This window comes from Oncorhynchus mykiss, chromosome 9 (assembly GCF_013265735.2).
Source record: "Oncorhynchus mykiss isolate Arlee chromosome 9, USDA_OmykA_1.1, whole genome shotgun sequence".
NCBI classification, from domain to species: domain Eukaryota; kingdom Metazoa; phylum Chordata; class Actinopteri; order Salmoniformes; family Salmonidae; genus Oncorhynchus; species Oncorhynchus mykiss.
Window position 1 is genome coordinate 55,663,791 of NC_048573.1, and position 20,588 is coordinate 55,684,378.

At 40.5% G+C, this 20,588-nt stretch overlaps 1 protein-coding gene across 6 annotated transcripts in view; it reads left to right on the forward strand.

Annotated features, from left to right (window-relative positions):
* LOC110532413 (6-phosphofructo-2-kinase/fructose-2,6-bisphosphatase 2) overlaps window positions 1–19,917 on the forward strand; it is a 34,939-nt gene extending 15,022 nt beyond the window's left edge. For 4 of the 6 annotated variants that reach the window (XM_036988357.1, XM_036988360.1, XM_036988358.1 and 1 more), the window contains 7 exons: window positions 1,207–1,414; window positions 3,673–3,819; window positions 3,921–4,025; window positions 4,112–4,241; window positions 4,951–5,013; window positions 5,115–5,179; window positions 8,783–9,821. In XM_036988357.1, the coding sequence (XP_036844252.1) occupies window positions 1,207–1,414; window positions 3,673–3,819; window positions 3,921–4,025; window positions 4,112–4,241; window positions 4,951–5,013; window positions 5,115–5,179; window positions 8,783–9,058 (994 nt within the window). In that variant the 3' untranslated portion in view covers window positions 9,059–9,821. Of the gene's footprint in view, window positions 1–1,206; window positions 1,415–3,672; window positions 3,820–3,920; window positions 4,026–4,111; window positions 4,242–4,950; window positions 5,014–5,114; window positions 5,180–5,277; window positions 5,663–8,782; window positions 9,822–16,935 lie in introns of those variants that run through there. The other 2 variants (XM_021616300.2, XM_021616303.2) reach the window with 2 other exon arrangements.
* The last annotated feature ends 671 nt before the right edge of the window (window positions 19,918–20,588 follow it).

The following is a 20,588-nucleotide window of genomic DNA, read 5'->3' on the forward strand; positions in this document are numbered from 1 at the left end:
CATCAAGCTTAGATTGTAGGATGGCCGGGGTGTTAAGCATGTCCCAGTTTAGGTCACCTAGCAGCACGAGCTCTGAAGATGGATGGGTGGGCAATCAGTTCACATATGGTGTCCAGAGCAAAGCTGGGGGCAGAGGGTGGTCTATAGCAAGCAGCAACGGTGAGAGATTTTTAAAAGTAGAAGCTCAAATTGTTTGGGTACAGACCTGGATAGTAAGACAGAACTCTGCAGGCTATCTCTGCAGTAGATTGCAACGCCGCCCCCTTTGGCAGTTCTATCTTGTCGGAAAATGTTATAGTTAGGGATGGAAATTTCAGGGTTTTGGTGGTCTTCCTAAGCCAGGATTCAGACACGGCTAGGACATCCGGGTTGGCAGAGTGTGCTAAAGCAGTGAGTAAAACAAACTTAGGGAGGAGGCTTCTAATGTTAACATGCATGAAACCAAGGCATTTACGGTTACAGAAGTCAACAAAGGAGAGCACCTGGGGAAGAGGAGTGTAGCTAGGCACTGCAGGGCCTGGATTAACCTCTACAGGAACAGAGGAGGAGTAGGATAAGGGTACGGCTAAAGGCTATAAGAACTGGTCGTCTAGTACGTCCGGAACTGAGAGTAAAAGGAGCAGGTTTCTGGGCACGATAGAATAGATTCAAGGCATAATGTACAGACAAAGATATGGTAGTATGTGGACACAGTGGAGGTAAACCTAGGCATTGAGTGATGATGAGAGAGATATTGTCTCTAGAAACATAATTTAAACCAGGTGATGTCATCGCATGTGTGGTAGGTGGAACTAAAGGGTTGGATAAGGTATATTGAGCAGGGCTAGAGGCTCTACATTGAAATAATATGATCAATAGACAATGATCATGCTGTTTAATCAGCTTCTTGATATGCGACACCTGTCAGGTGGTGGATTATCTTGGCAAAGAAGAAATACTCACTAACAGGGATGTAAACCAATGTTTGCACATTTGAGAGAAATGTGTTTTTGTGCGGTATGGAAAATGTCTGGGATCTTTCATTTCAGCTCATGAAACATGTTCAGTATAATTTTATTGAATGTTCGTATGTCTCAATTTCTTTGATTGCTCCCAACTATTGAGAATTCATTTTACAGATGAGTATATCTTCATGATCAGTCTGCATGGGATAAAGATGCTATCAGGTCACACATCTTGACCTCCAGTCTAACCTCTGACCCCTAGGGACCTGTCCTTCATCCAGGTCATCAATGTGGGCCGGAGCTTCCTGGTCAACAGGGTGCAGGACTACATCCAGAGCAAGATCGTGTACTACCTCATGAACATCCACGTGCACTCTCACTCTATCTACCTGTGTCGGCACGGAGAGAGCGACCACAACGTGGAGGGACGCATCGGGGGCGACGCAATGCTGTCTGTTCAAGGGAAAAAGGTACCCCGACTTCTCTTTAAGTACATCAATACAAGTAGAGTCAAATTGTGCTAGCTCTTGCTATGTTGCTCTGTATTCTACAGTGCCTTGCGAAAGTATTCGGCCCCCTTGAACTTTGCAACCTTTTGCCACATTTCAGGCTTCAAACATAAAGATATAAAACTGTATTTTTTTGTGAAGAATCAACAACAAGTGGGACACAATCATGAAGTGGAACGACATTTATTGGATATTTCAAACTTTTTTAACAAATCAAAAACTGAAAAAGTGGGCGTGCAAAATTATTCAGCCCCCTTAAGTTAATACTTTGTAGCGCCACCTTTTGCTGCGATTACAGCTGTAAGTCGCTTGGGGTATGTCTCTATCAGTTTTGCACATCGAGAGACTGAAATGTTTTCCCATTCCTCCTTGCAAAACAGCTCGAGCTCAGTGAGGTTGGATGGAGAGCATTTGTGAACAGCAGTTTTCAGTTCTTTCCACAGATTCTCGATTGGATTCAGGTCTGGACTTTGACTTGGCCATTCTAACACCTGGATATGTTTATTTTTGAACCATTCCATTGTAGATTTTGCTTTATGTTTTGGATCATTGTCTTGTTGGAAGACAAATCTCCGTCCCAGTCTCAGGTCTTTTGCAGACTCCATCAGGTTTTCTTCCAGAATGGTCCTGTATTTGGCTCCATCCATCTTCCCATCAATTTTAACCATCTTCCCTGTCCCTGCTGAAGAAAAGCAGGTCCAAACCATGATGCTGCCACCACCATGTTTGACAGTGGGGATGGTGTGTTCAGCTGTGTTGCTTTTACGCCAAACATAACGTTTTGCATTGTTGCCAAAAAGTTCAATTTTGGTTTCATCTGACCAGAGCACCTTCTTCCACATGTTTGGTGTGTCTCCCAGGTGGCTTGTGGCAAACTTTAAACAACACTTTTTATGGATATCTTTAAGAAATGGCTTTCTTCTTGCCACTCTTCCATAAAGGCCAGATTTGTGCAATATACGACTGATTGTTGTCCTATGAGTCTCCCACCTCAGCTGTAGATCTCTGCAGTTCATCCAGAGTGATCATGGGCCTCTTGGCTGCATCTCTGATCAGTCTTCTCCTTGTATGAGCTGAAAGTTTAGAGGGACGGCCAGGTCTTGGTAGATTTGCAACGGTCTGATACTCCTTCCATTTCAATATTATCGCTTGCACAGTGCTCCTTGGGATGTTTTAAAGCTTGGGAAATCTTTTTGTATCCAAATCCGGCTTTAAACTTCTTCACAACAGTTTCTCGGACATGCCTGGTGTGTTCCTTGTTCTTCATGATGCTCTCTGCGCTTTTAACGGACCTCTGAGACTATCACAGTGCAGGTGCATTTATACGGAGACTTGATTACACACAGGTGGATTGTATTTATCATCATTAGTCATTTAGGTTAACATTGGATCATTCAGAGATCCTCACTGAACTTCTGGAGAGAGTTTGCTGCCCTGAAAGTAAAGGGGCTGAATAATTTTGCACGCCCAATTTTTCAGTTTTTGATTTGTTAAAAAAGTTTGAAATATCCACTAAATGTCGTTCCACTTCATGATTGTGTCCCACTTGTTGTTGATTCTTCATAAAAAAATACAGTTTTATATCTTTATGTTTGAAGCCTGAAATGTGGCAAAAGGTCGCAAAGTTCAAGGGGGCTGAATACTTTCGCAAGGCACTGTATGTACACTGAGTGCACAAAACATTAGAAACACCTGCTCTTTCCATGACAGACTGACCAGGCGAAAGCCATGATTCCTTATTGATGTCACCTGCTAAATCCACTTCGATCAGTGTAGATGAAGGGTTGGAGGCAGGTTAAAGAAGGATTTTTAAGCCTTTGGGCAATTGAGACATGGACTGTGTATGTGTGCCATTGAGGGTAAATGGGCAAGACAAAAGATTGAAGTGGCTTTGAATGGGGTGTGGTAGTAGGTGCCAGGCGCACCGGTTTGTGACAAGAACTGCAACGCTGCTGGATTTCAGTTTCCCGTGTGTATCAAGAATTGTCCACCACCCAAAGGGCATCCAAGCAACTTGACACAACTATGGGAAGCATTGGAGTCAACATGGACTAGCATCCCTGTGGAACTCCTTGTCGAGTCCATGCCCTGACAAATTTAGGCTGTTCTTAGGGCAAAAGGTGGTGCAACTCAATATTAGGAAGGTGTTCTTAAATCACTATATGACATCTCCCTCTTACGTACACTATTAAACCTACTATGCCTATTCTAATCCTCAGTTTGCTGGAGCGCTTAAGGGTTTTGTGGAGGAGCATGGTCTGTCGGACCTAAAGGTGTGGACCAGCCAGCTGAGACGGACCATCCAGACTGCTGAGGAGCTTGGGGTGCCCTACGAGCAGTGGAAGATACTCAACGAGATCGATGCAGTCAGTACCACAGTGCACTAATGACCCCTAGACAAAACATGGTAGTGGTTACATTGTTAAATCATGATTGTCTTTTAAAATGACATATTTCTGTGTCTCAGGGTGTGTGTGAGGAGATGACCTATGATATAATCGAGAAAACCTACCCTGAGGAGTTTTCCTTGAGAGACCAGGACAAGTACCACTACCGCTACCCAGGGGGAGAGGTAATTCTTTCTTTCTTCTCTACAGAGATCTATCTGGCCTATTCATCTGAGTCATTGAGCTCAGTTTGTCCCTCCCCCCTCCATAGTCCTACCAGGACCTAGTGCAGAGGTTAGAGCCGGTCATCATGGAACTGGAGAGACAAGGCAACGTGCTGGTCATCTGCCACCAGGCTGTCATGCGATGCCTGCTCGCTTACTTCCTGGATAAGAGTGCAGGTACAAACACAATCTCATTTATATAAACATGGAGATTCGCATATAGACACAGCCCTGTGTTAGGAAACTAATTTACTTTGGCTAGGATACAAACACACTCCTCTTAATTTACAGCTGCTTGTTTTGAGTGAAAAAACACTTGCTCATGTTCATCCTGGATGAAACAGGACAGAAATAAAAGTAAAATAAAACTGTATGTGTATGTGTCAAATACTTAGTGAAATGCTTACTTACAAGCGTTTAACCAACAATGGAAAAAAAATAAAAAATTTAAACGGCATGTTTTGTGTAACCAATAGTGAGGCTATATACAGAGGGTCCTGGTACAGAGTCGATATGCGGTGGCACTGGTTAGTCGAGGTAATTAAGTTGAGGCTAAACAATGTCAAGGTCTTAAAGGTCTGTCAAGTCAGGAGCAAAAGTGGTTTGTACCTAAAAGAGCATTTTAAATGCTAGTAAAGTCTGTAACTGGGCATTGGGCACCTCTGTCTGTCACTGCCTCATCCCAGATGTCATGAAAGGGAAGTAATGCAAACTATTGAGTAATGATATCATCTAATCTAAATATAATCCCTGAAAAATAAATATGTATCATTAACTGTCATGTGTCATTGAAATGCATAAGATTGAGTTGTCTTGAGATGATGCATAGATCTCACGTGTAATGTTCTAAGTGAAGTCATTGGCATTCTTGTTTCTGTTGGCACAGATGACCTGCCCTACTTGAAGTGTCCCCTCCACACGGTTCTAAAGCTCACCCCTGTGGCTTATGGTAGGATATCTCATCCAAGACTACCCTGTCTCAGAATCCACATATTTCTCCTCCCTCTCTCAGGTTAACATGGACTGTTATTCTCTCCATCTCTCGGCCAGGTTGCAAAGTGGACATGTTTGACCTGAAAGTGAAGGCTGTGAACACTCACCGGGATAGGCCATTAGTGAGTTGCTCTCCTTGCCATATCTCTGTTCAATCTACTGTGCGTTCTTCTTAATTTCATAGGTTTATTTCCTGTTTCCCTCTCGGTAACGGATGTAGCCAGTTCTGATCACTGATCCGAAGACTTTCCCTCAAGGGTCAGTTTGACAGTAAACAGCCGAGTCATTACCACCTGGCTGAGCTGTGGAGGTGTGGTTTGAAGCGTTCTATTTTGTAATGAAATTGTTCTTATAAAAAGCCAGCACACCCTCTCCACCCTCAGCCTATTTCATGTCATGTAATCTGTTCTGGTTATACAGTATAGTACATACAGAAATTATTCACATCGCTTGACTTTTTCCACATTTTGTTGTTACAGCCTGGATTTAAAATTGATTAAATATTTGTTTTTTTGTCACTGGCCTACACACAGTACCCCATAATGTGAAAGTGGAATTATGTTTTTAGACATTTTTACCAATTAATTAAACATGAAAAGATTAAATGTCTTGTAAGTATTTCCCCTTTTTGTTATGACAAGCCTAAATAAGTTCAGTTGTAAAGATGTGCTTAACAAGTCACAATATAGACTCACTCTGTGTGCATAATAGTGTTTAACATTATTTTTTAATGACTACCTTATCTCTGTACCCCACACATACAATTATCGAAGGTCCCTCAGTTGAGAAGTGAATTTCAACACACATTCGACCACAAAAACCAGGGAGGTTTTCCATTGCCTCGCAAAGAAGGGCACCTATTGGCAGATGTGAATTTTTTAAATAAAAAGTAGACATTGAATATCCCTTTGAGCATAGTGAAGTTATTAATTACACTTTGGATGGTTTAGTAATACACCCATTCACATCAAAGATACAGGCTTCCTTTCTAACTCAGTAGCCGGAGGGGAAGGAAACCGCTCAGGGATTTCATCATGAGGCTAACGGTAACTTTTTAAAACCGTTACAGAGTTTAATGGCTCAAACTGATGATGGATGAACAACATTGTAGTTACTCTCCAATTCTAACCTAATTTACAGAGTGAAAAGAAGAACGCCTGTACAGAATACAAATATTCCAAAACATTCATCCTGTTTTAAACGAGGCACTGAAGTAATACTGCAAGATGTGGGAAAGCAATTCACTTTTTGTCCTGAATACGTGTTATGTTTGAGGCAAATCCAATAACACATTACTGAGTACCACTCTCCATATTTTCAAGCAAAGTGGTGGCTGCATCATATTATGGGTATGCTTGTAGTCGTTAAGGACTGGAGAGTTTTTCAGGATAAAAAATAAACTGAATGGAGCTAAACACAGACAAAGTCCTAGAGGAAAACCTGGTTTAATGTGCATGCCACCAGAAACTAGGAGATGAATTCAGCTTGCAACAGGACAATAACCTAAAACACAACGCCAAATCTATACTGGAGCTGCTTACCAAGAAGACGGTGAATGTTCCTGAGAGGCAAAGTTAGTTTTTCTTTATTTGTACTATTTTCTACATTGTAGAATAATAGGGAAAACATCAACACAATGAAATAACTAATGGAATCGTGTGGTAACAAACAAAGTGTTAAACAAATAAATATATTTGAGATTCTTCAAAGTAGCCACCCTTTGCCTTGATGATAGCTTTGCACACTCTTGGCATTCTCTCAACCAGCTTCATGAGTTAGTCACCTGGAATGCATTTCAATTAACAGGTGTGCCTTGTTAAAAGTTCATTTGTGGAATTGATTTCCTTAATGCGTTTGAGCCAATCAGTTGTGTTGTGACAAGGTAGGGGTGGTATACAGAAGATTGCCCTATTTGGTAAAAGACCAAGTCCATATTATGGCAAGAACAGCTCAAATAAGCAAAGAGAAACAACAGTCCATCATTGCTTTAAGACATGAAGGTTAGTCAATCCGGAAAAAGTCAAGAACTTTTAAAGTTTCTTCAAGTGCAGTTGCAAAAAGCATCAAGCTCTATGATGAAACTGGCTCTCATGAGGACCGCCACAGGAAAGGAAGACCCAGAGTTACCTGTGCTGAAGAGGATAATTTCATTAGTTACCAGCCGCAGATTGCACCCCAAATAAATGCTTCAGAGTTCAAGTAACACACATCTCAACATCAACTGTTCATGGGAGACTGCGTGAATCAGGCCTTCATGGTCGGATTGCTGCAAAGAAACCACTACTAATGGACACCAATGAGAAGAAGACACTTGCTTGGGGTAAAGAAACACGAGCAATGGACATTAGACAGGTGAAAATCTGTCCTTTTGTCTGATGAGTCCAAATTAGATTTTTGGATCCAACCGCCGTGTCTTTGTGAGACGCTGAGCATGTGTGGTTCCCACCGAGAAGCATGGAGGAGGTGGTGTGGGGGTTCTTTGCTGGTGACACTATCAGTAAGTTCTTTTGAATTCAAGGCACACTTAACCAGCATCGCTACCACAGCATTCTGTAGCGACACACCATCCCATCTGGTTTGCGCTTAGTCCCACTATAATTTGTTTTTCAACCGGACAATGACCCACCACATCTCCAGGCTATGTAAGGCCTATTTGACCAAGAAGGAGAGTGATGGAGTGCTGCATCAGATGACCTGGCCTCCACAGTCACCGGACCTCAACCCAATTGAGATGGTTTGGGATGAGTTGGACCGCAGAATGAAGGAAAAGCAGGCAACAAGTGCTCAGCATATGTGGTAACTCCTTCAAGACTGGAAGGCATTCCAGGTGAAGCTGGTTGAGAGAATGCCAAGAGTGTGCAAAGCTGTGATAAAGGGTTGCTACTTTGAAGAATATATATATATTTAACATTATTTTATTAGTTTTGTTGTCTTCACTATTACTCTACATTGTAGAAAATAAAAACAATTGAATGAGTAGGTGTCCAAACTTTTGACTGGTACTCTGTAAATCTATTTAAATCTATAGCAAGACCTGAAAATGGTTGTCAAGCAATGATCAATATCCAATTTGACAAAGCTTGAAAAATGTTGAAAAGAATAATGGACAATCCAGGTGTGGAATCCAGGTGTGGAAAGCTCTTAGACTTATCCAGAAAGACTCACAGCTGTAATCACTGCGAAAGGTGCTTCGGCAAAGTATTCACTCAGGGGTGTGAATACTTATGTAAATGAGATATTTCTGTATTTTATTTACAATAGATTTGCTAAAATTGTTTTCACTTTGTCATTATGGGGTTTTGTGTGTAGATGGATGAGAAAAAAACATATTTTAATCCATGTTTTAATTGTAACACAGCAAACTGTGGAATAAGTCAAGGGGTATGAATATTTTCTGATGGGATTGTAGTTCTGGTGTGAACAGACCTCAGTGCTGTCCCCAGTACAGTGTGTTAACCAGATGTCCCTGGTGGTGTGGGCGTCACACTCATAAAAATGACCACACTGCCTTTTCCTGAGAATAGCCCTGTTAAATGGAGGGAGAATAACATGTCTGGGAAAGGAACCGCAAAGCGCCTTCAATCTTCTGTTTGTTCCAGCTGGATTGTTTTCACAAGAAGTGTAGCAAGCAAGGCGTGTGCACACGCGCACGCACACACACACACAGTGAAACATACTTTATTTCTCTCATTTCTGATTCTCTTTCCTTAATCTTGTCTCACCAGGATAAAGTCCGTAATGACGTCGTTCCTGCCACATTCCTACGGAGGAACAGTTTCACCCCGCTGTCCAGTCACGACCAGGTGAAGCGACCGCGCCTCTACAGCGCTGGCAACCTACCTCAATCTCGACGGCCCCTGGCCCCCTTTCTACCCAGCATGCAGTCCTTTGAGGACCCTGAGGGAGCAGAGTTGGCACAAAGCCAAGTTAGTGTTGTCTTTCTGTATGAATGTCTCGCTCTTTTAAATATGTTTATGATGTTACTTATGTCCTTCAACTGAGACTCGGTGATATGACCTTTCCACAAGCAGTAGGATAAACGTCAGTTACTGCAGGAGAGCACAATGCAAGACGATGATGCACTCATAGAATCTGCACGGGTGTGCTTCACGCTGCTGCATGGCAATAGCTACAGGACCAAAACTATTTTGTCTCATGCTTCGCAGTCTTAGTTGTTGCGGAAGTCGGCCCGATTCTGCTCTCTATGTGCATCACTGACTCTACCTTTTAACCCTAAAAGCACCCAACATATTTTTTGCTTAAGGGGCGCCAACGGAGGTTATTATTATTGACCCCAAATTGGTAATGATTGCAAAGAGACACTGTCTTTCAAGCAGTAAAACATTAAAATTCCCCCAAATAACCAGATATTTATTTATTATCACACATTTATTGTACAATTTAGGGTGACCAACAGCAGGATTTTGCGGAAAATCGCGGGGGAGGGGCGACTACATGAATAAAAAATGTTGGCAGAATTTTACAGATTAAATGTCCACCTGTAAACCCTTCATTTGATTTTCAAATATTTTTTACGTGAGCAAATTAGAGCCGATTTGTGTTAACAACCGATATATTCTTCCTGTATTTAGTTTCAATACAAGCATATTCTGCATAGTGGCAAATGCCTTTGTATTTTGTCCACAATATACACTGTCGTTCAAAAGTTTAGGGTCACCTAGAAATGTCCTTGTTTTTGAAAGAAAAGCAAAACAAAATTGTCCATTAAAATAACATCAAATTGATCACAAATGCAGTGTAGACATTGTTAATGTTGTAAATGACGCTCGAAACGGCAGATTTTTTTATGGAAAATCTACATAGGCATACAGAGGCCCATTATCAGCAACCTTCACTCCTGTGTTCCAATGGCACGCTGTGTTAGATAATCCATTTTAAAAGGCTAATTGATCATTAGAAAACCCTTTCACAATTATGTTAGCACAGCTGAAAACTGTTGTGCTGATTCAAGAAGCAATACAACTGGCCACCTTTAGACTAGTTGAGTATCTGGAGCATCAGCATTTTATGGGTTGGATTACAGGCTCAAAATGGCCAGAAACAAATAACTTTCCTCTGAAACTTGTCACTCTATTATTGTTCTGAGAAATGAAGGCTATTCCATGCGAGGAATTGCCAAGAAACTGAGATCTCATACAACACCGTGTGCTACTCCCTTCACAGAAAAACAAGGACATTTCTAAGTGACCCCAAACTTTCGAACAGTAGCGTGTATTTGTTTGTCTATTCAGCTAACCATTGTAAAACGGTAACATTATACTATGCTGTTAAATTTGGTTATGTAGAATACTAATTAATCATTGTGATCTTCCAAGACACTGGGTGTTTCTGAATACCCATACTAGCGTACTAAATAGTATGCAAAAAAAAAAAAGGTTTTTATAGTATGTGAAATGTAGTACTCTGAATGTGTCATCTAATGCGCGATAGTGTTGACACCTGCCATTCGTTCATTTTGGTACAGCATGTCAATTCTATCTGATTATCAACTGTTAAAACACCTGAGTAGGAGAAGAGTGAATTCTACTTGAGCAGATATTCCCAAACTGGGGGCAATGCTGTTGTTATTCACATAAAAATGTGATTCACATAAAAAAAATGTTTTTGTCTTCACATTTTCAACAATAAATTTACATTTTCCAAAGGGGCTATACAGCAAATATGTTAAATGAGCAACTAATGAGCATGTAGAGCCTCACAAGTTAGATCAAATTACCTTATTTCAGTCTAACGCGGCTATTTATTTACTTTTGTAGCACTTCGTCAGAAGCAACATTTTTGTAAGTAGTTAGGCAACTGTCCTCTCCAAGTTTAGCTCGAATTTTGCTGGAAAGTATTTGAGAAATGTTATTGGTTGACGATAGGCCTATGTCTGTGCAGAATATCAGATCTTAGTAATGATTTGAGAAGTGTTTAACATCTCCAGTACAACATCTTATTATATATACAGTTGAAGTCGGAAGTTTACATACATCTTGGCCAAATATATTTAAACTCACTTTCACAATTCCTGACATTTAATTCTAGTAAAAATTCCCTGTCTTAGGTCAGTTAGGATCATGACTTTATAGTAAGAATGTGAAATGTCAGAATAATAGTGATTTATTTCAGCTTTTATTTATTTAATCACATTCCCAGTGGGTCAGAAGTTTACATACACTCAATTAGTATTTGGTTGCATTACCTTTAAATTGTTTAACTTGGGTCAAATGTTTTGGGTAGCCTCCACAAGCTTCCCACAATAAGTTGGGTGTATTTTGGCCCATTCCTCTTGACAGAGCTGGTGTAACTGAGTCAGGTTTGTCGGCCTCTTGCTCGCACACGCTTTTTCAGTTCTGCCCACAAATGTTCTATAGGATTGAGGTCAGGGCTTTGCGATGGCCACTCCAATAGCTTGACTTTGTTGTCCTTAAGCCATTTTGCCACAACTTTGGAAGTATGCTTGGGGTCATTGTCCATTAGGAAGACCCATTGGTGACCAAGCTTTAACTTCCTGACTGATGTCTTGAGATGTTGCTTCAATATATCCACATAATTTTCCTCCTGCAGCAAAGCACCCCACAACATGATGCTGCCACCCCCGTGCTTCACGTTTGGGATTGTATTCTTTGGCTTGCAAGTTTCCCCCTTTTTCCTCCAAACATAACAATGGTCATTATGGCCAAACAGTTCTATTTTTGTTTCATCAGACCAGAGGACATTTCTAAAAAAATGTCAGTTGCAAACCTTAGACTGGCTTTTTTATGGCGGTTTTGGAGCAGTGGCTTCTTCCTTGCTGAGCGGCCTTTCAGGTTATGTCGATATAGGACTCGTTTTACTGTGGATGTAGATACTTTTGTATCTGTTTCCTCCAGCATCTTCACAAGGTCCTTTGCTGTTGTTCTGGGATTGATTCGCACTTTTCGCACCAAAGTACGTTCATCTCTAGGAGACAGAACGCGTCTCCTTCCTGAGCGGTATGACGGCTGCGTGGTCCCACAGTGTTTATACTTGCGTATTATTGTTTGTACAGATGAACGTGGTACCTTCAGGCATTTGGAAATTGCTCCAAAGGATGAACCAGACTTGTGGAGGTTTACAATTTATTTTCTGATGTCTTGGCTGATTTTCTTTTGATTTTCCAATAATGTCAAGCAAAGAGGCACTGAGTTTGAAGGTATGCCTTGAAATGCATCCACAGGTACACCTCCAATTGACTCAAATCATGTCAATTAGCCTATCGGAAGCTCCTAAAGCCATTACATAATTTTCTGGAATTTTCCAAGCTGTTTAAAGGCACAGTCAATTTAGTGTATGTAAACCTCTGACCCACTGGAATTGTGATACAGGGAAATAATCTGTCTGTAAACAATTGTTGGAAATATTACTTGTCATGCACAAAGTAGATGTCCTAACTGAATTGCCAAATCTATAGTTTGTTAACAAGAATTTTGTGGAGTGGTTGAAAAACAAGTTTAAATGACTCCAACCTAAGTGTATGTAAACTTCCCAATTCAACTGTATATGTAAGCGCAACATGACTGCAAGAGACCGGTTGGAATGTGTGACTGAAATATGGGACAAATCAACCTTTTTTTTCTAAATTAGTGGTGTTTGAATTTGTTAATAAAATGCGGGACATGATTGTTTGGTTGGGGGACGTGGAACAAAGGGCCAAAATGCGGGACGGTCCCACACAATTTGTCCCACACAAGTTTAATGTTTCAAAATATATATTTTTAATTTAAGTTGTTAATTTGATGCATTTCATCCATAGCCACATGTTATGAACATTTTGTCTGTTACTCATTCAAAGTGTTGTATTTCTGTGATACTCAGAAGCTATGAAATTGGTGATTTAGAGCTAATCTGACATACCGGTATGACCTAAGATGGCCACCGATATGGGCAATGTGGGTGCCGATGCCATCAGCCTTTTAGAAAGCATTAAGAAAGTACTCAGACCCCTTGACTTTTTCCATATTTTGTTACGTTACAGCCTTATTCTAAAATTGATTAAATAAAGTCTACATACAATATCCCATAATGACAAAGCGAGTAAAAATAAAAATGTACATAAGTATTCAGACCCTTTGCTATGATACTCAATTGAGCTCAGGTGGATCCTGTTTCCATTGATAATCCTTCAGATGTTTCTTCAACTTGATTGGAGCCCACCTGTGGTAATTATAATTGATTGGACATGATTTGGAAAAGAACACACTGTCTATATCAGGTCTAGAGCTGGCCACCCGGCCAACCTGAGCAGGGGGAGAAGGGCTTTGGTCAGGGAGGTGACCAAGAATCCGATGGTCACTCTTGACGGGGCACTAGAGTTCCTCTGTGGAGATGGGAGAACCTTCCAGAAAGACAACCATCTCTGCAGCATTCCACCAATCAGACCCAGACGGAAGCCACTCCTCAGTAAAAGGCACATGACAGCCCACTTGGAGTTTGCCAAAAGGCACCTAAAGGACACTCAGACCATGAGAAACAAGATTCTCTAAAAATGGATAAAATTATATATTTTTTTGTTACTTGCCAGCACACAATATCCCCATAATGTCAGAGTGGAATTATGTTTTTCATTTTTTTTAAACAAATTAATTAAAATTGAAAAGCTGAAATGTCTTGAGTCTATAGGTATTCAACCCCTTTTTTATAAGTTCCAAGAGTAGAAATTTGCTTAACTAGTCATGTAATATGTTGTATGGACTCACTCTGTGTGCAATAATAGTGGTTGGCATGATTTTTGAATAACTACCTCATCTCTGTACCCCACACATACAAGTATCTTTAAGGTCCCTCAGTCAAACAGTGAATTTCAAACACAGGTTTAACCACAGACCAGGGAGGTATTCCAATGCCTCGAAAAGAAGGGCACCTATTGGTAGATGGGTACACATTTTTGAAAAGCAGACACTGAATATCCCTTTGAGCATGGTGAACTTATTACACTTTGGATGTTGTATCAATGCACCCAGTCATTACAAAGATACAGGTGTCCTTCCTAACTCAGATGCTGGAGTTAGGAAGGACGCTTAATTGACAGTGAAAAAAAGGAAGCCTGTACAGACTAAAAATATTGCAAAACATGCATCCTGTTTGTAACAAGGCACTAAAGTAATACAGCAAAAAATTAATACAACACATTACTGAGTACCACTCTCCATATTTTCAAGCGTAGTGGTGGCTGCATCATGTTATGGGTATGCTTGTAATTGTTAAGGACTGGGTTTTTCAGGGTAAAAAATAAACAGAATGGAGCTAAGCACAGGCAAAGTCTTAGAGGAAAACCTGGTTCAGTCTGCTTTCCACCAGACACCGGGAGATGAATACACCTTTCAGCAGGACAATAACCTAAACACAAGGCCTAGTCTGCACTGGAGTTGATTACAGTACCAAGAAGATGGTGAATGTTCATGAGTGGCCTAGTTACAGTTTTGACTTAAATCTACTTGAAAATGGTTGTCTGGCAATGATCAACAACAAATTGGACAATCCTTGAAGAATTTTGCAAAGAATAATGGGCAACTGTTGCACAATCTAGGTGTGGAAAGCTCTTAAACTTACCCTGAAAGTCTCTGCTTTAATCACTGCCAAAGATGATTCTAACATCAGGGATGAGAATACTTATGCAAATTAGATATTTATAGATTTAATTTTTTCTAAAAAAATTGCAACGTGTTTTCGTTTGGCATTATGGGGTATTGTGTGTAACTGGGTGAGAGAAAACAATAGATTTAATTAATTTTAATTTTAATTTAATTAATTAATTTTGAATTCATGCTGTAACTCAAAATGTGGACAAAGTCAAGGTGTATGAATACTTTCTGAAGGCCCTGTACAGTCGTGGTCAAAAGTTTTGAGAATGACACAAATATTAATTTTTACCAAGTCTGATGCCTCAGTTTGTTTGATGGCAATTTGCATATACTCCAGAATGTTATGAAGAGTGATCAGATGAATTGCAATTAATTGCAAATTCCCCCTTTGCCATGCAAATGAACTGAATCCCCCCCACAAAAAAAAATTCCACTGCATTTCAGCCCTGCCACAAAAGGACCAGCTGACATCATGTCAGTGATTCTCTCTTTAACACAGGTGTGAGTGTTTACGAGGACAAGGCTGGAGATCACTCTGTCATGCTGATTGAGTTCGAATAACAGACTGGAAGCTTCAAAGGGAGGGAGGTGATTGGAATCATTGTGCTTCCTCTGTCAATCATGGTTACCTGCAAGGAAACACGTGCCGTCATCATTGCTTTGCACAAAAAAGGCTTCACAGTCAAGGATATTGCTGCCAGCAAGATTGCATCTAAATCAACCATTTATCAGATAATTTAGAACTTCAAGGAGAGCGGTTCAATTGTTGTGAAGAATGCTTCAGGGCACCCAAGAAAGTCCAGCAAGCGCCAGGACTGTCTTCTACAGTTGAGCTTGCTCAGGAATGGCAGCAGGCTGGTGTGAGTGCATCTGCACGCACAGTGAGGCGAACACTTTTGGAGGATGGCCTGGTGTCAAGGGCAGCAAAGAAGCCACTTCTCTCCAGGAAAAACAGCAGGGACAGACTGATATTCTGCAAAAGGTACAGGGATTGGACTGCTGAGGACTGGGGCAAAGTCATTTTCTCTGATGAATCCCATTTCCGATTGTTTGGGGCATCCGGAAAAAAGCTTGTCCGGAGAAGACAAGATGAGCGCTACCATCAGTCCTGTGTCATGCCAACAGTAAAGCATTCTGAGACCATTCATGTCTGGGGTTGCTTCTCAGCCAAGGGAGTGGGATCACTCAAAATGTTGCCTAAGAACACAGCCATGAATAAAGAATGGTACCAACACATCCTCCGAGAGCAACTTCCCCCAACCATCCAGGAACAGTTTGGTGATGACCAATGCCTTTTCCAGCATGATGGCGCACCTTGCCATAAGTCAAAAGTGATAACTAAGTGGCTCGGAGAACAAAACATCGATATTTTGGGTCCATGGCCAGGAAACTCCCCAGACCTTAATCCCATTGAGAACTTGTGGTCAATCCTCAAGAGGCGGGTGGACAAACAAAAACCCACAAATTCTGACAAACTCCAAGCATTGATTCTGCAAGACTAGGCTGCCATCAGATGTGGCCCAGAAGTTAATTGACAGCATGCCAGGGTGGATTGCAGAGGTCTTGAAAAAGAAGGGTCAACACTGCAAATATTGACTCTTTGCATCAACTTCATGTAATTGTCAATAAAAGCCTTTGACACTTATGAAAGGCTTGTAATTACACTTCAGTATTCCATAGTAACATCTGACAAAAATATCCAGACACTGAAGCAGCAAACTTTGTGGAAATTAATATTTGTGTCATTCTCAAAACTTTTGGCCACGACTGTAATTTCAGGATACATACATCTACTTCTGTGCTAAATTTGGTGCTTTTGTCACAAAGTTTACTATTGAGTCCACATTTTTTGTTTCGCCGCACACCACTACTATACAAAATATATTTTTCATTCATCTTTTTTTAACATGTAAATTATGCTAAATTGTTTTTTGTTGTTGTCTGTAACTAGTTGCTTGACAAAGCCCTAACATTTTCAGAAGGATCAGAAGGACCTCACCGTTTACCCCTGTTGGTGCTTTTAGGGTTAAAATTATTTATTTTTTAATCTGCAGTTTTAGTTTCCCCATTTGCCTCATTAAAGTTGATAATTTCTAAAAACAGCTTATTATAAAAACAGAGTAAGCTGTGTCTTGTGACTGACCTCACCCTCCTCTGTCTGAGCTCAAGTGTAGCAGAGGCCAGTCAAAACAAACTATGAGGATGGCCCCTGGCCTTGGCACAGCTTTGCATGGATGTAACACTCTGTTTCCCCCTCCTTCTGCCTCTTAAAGGAGTCTCTCAACTGCTTCAGCCCAGAAGATGCTGTCCACAGTTGAAGAGGACTGAGAAGGGTGTCTCCACTCCCCCACATTTTCGCTGCCATCAGATCTGGGTTCAAATACAATTTAGAAATCTTGTTAAATACCTTTAGTGTTCGCTTTAGCTTGCCTGGAGTGCCAGGTGGGCAGTGTTTGCTTTAGCTTGCCTGGAGTGCCAGGTGGGTAGTGTTTGCACTTTGGGGACTTTTCCGCTGATTCCATTGCAACAGTGAAGCGCTATAAAGCACAGCTAAATTATTTTTTATTATTTCAAATACTATTTGAACCCAGGTACCCTCTGTCTGCTCAGGCTTGCTTCATACCATGCCAGCCTTACCAATTTGATTGTCAAGCAGGAGTTCAAGCACACTGTCTTAGCAGCAAATTAGGTATGGAATGTGGTTGTTGTAGTGGCCAGAATTTGTTCTACAGTTCCATTTCTGTTGCCATCTGTTAGATAGATGGTGTGTGTGGGTGAAGAGCGATGTGATTTGAGACAAACATGACCTTGCGCACACACACTTATCAACAGTCAACGTTTAATTTATTGTGAACAGAACTTTAGAATGTTGAATAGAGGACATCCTTGAGATTATTTGTCTCAGTAGATTTGAGACATTCAGTGATTTGTCTATTACAATGTATTTAATTTACACTAACTAATGGAGAGGGTTGCCACACTGAAAAATGTATCAAAAACAAAGCACTGACTACAAACACTGTCTTATCCTTAAATTATTATCCTTTAATTCTACAATGTAGTTTATAAACAATTACTTAAGATCTTATGAATAATATATTCTGAACAAAAATATAAATGCAACATGCAACAATTTTAATGGTTTAACTGAGTTACAGCTCATATAAGGAAATTAGTACATTTAAATTAGGCCCTAATCTATGGATTTGACATGACTGGGCAAGGTTGCAGCCATTGGGGCCTGGGAAGGGCATAAGCCCACCCACTTGGGAGCCAGGCCCAGCCAATCAGAATGAGCTTTTCCTCACAAAAGGGCTTTATTACAGACATAAATAGTCCTCAGAAATTAACATAAAATTCTCTGGCAACAGTTCTGGTGGGCATTCCTGCAATCAGCATGCCAATTGCACGCTCCCTCAATTTGAGACATATGTGGCATTGTGTTGTGACACAACTGCACACTTTAGTGATATTTTGTTGTCCCCAGCACAAGGTGCACTGTGTAATGAGCATGCTGTTTAATCAGCTTCTTGACATGCCACACCCATCAGGTGGATGGATTGTCTTGGCAAATGAGAAATGCTCACTAACAGAGATGTGCATACATTTGTTTACATCATTTGAGAAATGTATTTTTGTGCGTATGGAACATTTCTGGGATCTTTTATTTCAGCTCATGAAACATAGGACCAAGACTTTTACATGTTGTCTTTTTATATTTTTGTTCAGTATATGTACCCCTTTAATTGGATAGTTGAATATCATCTCTTTTGAACATTCTCATACTTGACCAGCCTTGTTTCCTCAGTGAGAGTACAAATGCTGAAAGACCACCATACAGGATTTAACATTTTGGCTTAAGAGTTAATGTTATTAGTTAGTCACATGTTACTTTTACATGTTACATTACTGTGTGTGTATAGAGTTCACATTTCACACTGCAATTCTGTCACATATTCATGGCCATGTTATGAAACACCCATGTCTTTGCATTATCAATGTATCAATTGCATGTCCTCAGCTAAAATGGCAACATGATTTAAGGGGGCAAATATTTTTTAGACAGTACTACTGTAGTTACAGTCAACATGCCATGCCATCAACATTTTGGAATATTTATTCTTAAATGTGCTATACTGACATTTGAAAAAGCACAGCGCAATCGAAGATGGGTACTTTCATACTTACAGTTCACTGATTGTGTCCAACCATGTGCATCTTGTTTATTACTGCCACATTGATAATGTTAAATTCAATGCTGCTCTAAAGTGCTTCTGTGCTGGTGTTTAGCAACATTACTTTTGTGGCTGTTACAAGACAATGTTATTATATAAGTAGGCAGTCAGTCAGTAGCCTGTAAGACTACAACATACTGAATGATATAATGGTATGATGCTGTAAGATATTTTTAGATCACTAGAATTATCTGATGTAAGTGTAAATTATTGAAGAAATTATGTTGTACTCTGTCAGAACGTCTTGCTCATGGCAGTTTGACTTGACTTGGTTCTCTGGTACATAATGTGGCCAGATGTATTGAGCTCATTGGGAGGTGTCATCCTGTTTAGATGTTTCCACTACAACTCCCTGTCTCTCTCAAGCCAGGGCAAGCCTGTGGCAGAACCCTGGCTATGGGGCAAGACTGGGAGTGGCTTCCTGGGAATAATAACCTAGATGACTCAATCTTCTCATATTTGACCTACAGTATCTGTGAAAGAGGACTAATACAATAAGTGTCTCAAGGACATAAAGGGAAGGTGGCAGCAGGGGATTGGGGATGTTCAAATGTTTCCAGACTGGTGTGTCATAGGGAAATGGGTTGGTTCATTGTTATACTACCATCTGAAACTTGTCTGTGTATAGCATGAACTACTGAAGCATACAGTACATTATTCTCACAGGAAGTATTTATTTGCTTCAATCAGCAGGGGTGCCTCCTTTTGACAATATTATTTTTTTTTTCATTTCTGTTATTGGACGCAGTAATGTCCTTGTCACGCATTACCGCTTTCACAGCCTTGTTTGTGTATCAGTGGGCATCTTTCGCAAGACTGCATTGTACTACACTCGAGGCAACAATTTACCTAAACCAACAACACTTTAAGGTGTGGAGACATTGTAATGAAACCTTATGAGTCATATATTAACTTGTTTTACTGTATTTATAAATTAGGACAAATCTGAACTATAGTTGGAATAGAAATAATAAATTGTTGGGTTTTCTGATGTGTAGGGAACTTAAATGGTGCTTTCTATAAATGTGTCAAAGTGTCTGTGGGTTTTCGATCCTCCCTTGTACTTGATTGATGAATTAAGGTCACTAATTAGTAAGGAACTCTCCTCACCTGGTTGTCTAGGTCTTAATTGAAAGGAAAAAACAAAAGTCAGCAGACACTAGGCCATCCATGGAATTAGTTTGACACCCCTGCTATAAACCAATGACAGACCGAGGACCAAAATAAATCAGTACTCCGCCTATAGGCATCCTGTCCTTGGATGAGTGGTTCATCAGTAATCAAATGTTGATAACATGGCTAGTCTACACAAATGCACTGAACAAAAATATAAACGCAACAAAGATTTTACTGAGTTACAGTTCATATAAGGAAATCAGTCCATTAAAATAAATGATTTAGGCCCTAATCTATGGATTTCACATGACTGGGAGTACAGATATGGATCTGTTGGTCACAGATGCCTTTAAAAATAAAAAATGTTTAAAGGCTAGGGGCGTGGATCAGAAAACCAGTCAGTATCTGGTGTGGCCACCATTTACCTCATGCAGCGTGACATCTCCTTCGCATAGAGTTGATCAGGCTGTTGATTGTGGCATGTGGAATTTTGTCCCATTCCTCTTAATGGCTGTGCGAAGTTGCTGGATATTGGCAAGGACTGGAACATGTTGTTGTACACGTTGATCCAGAGC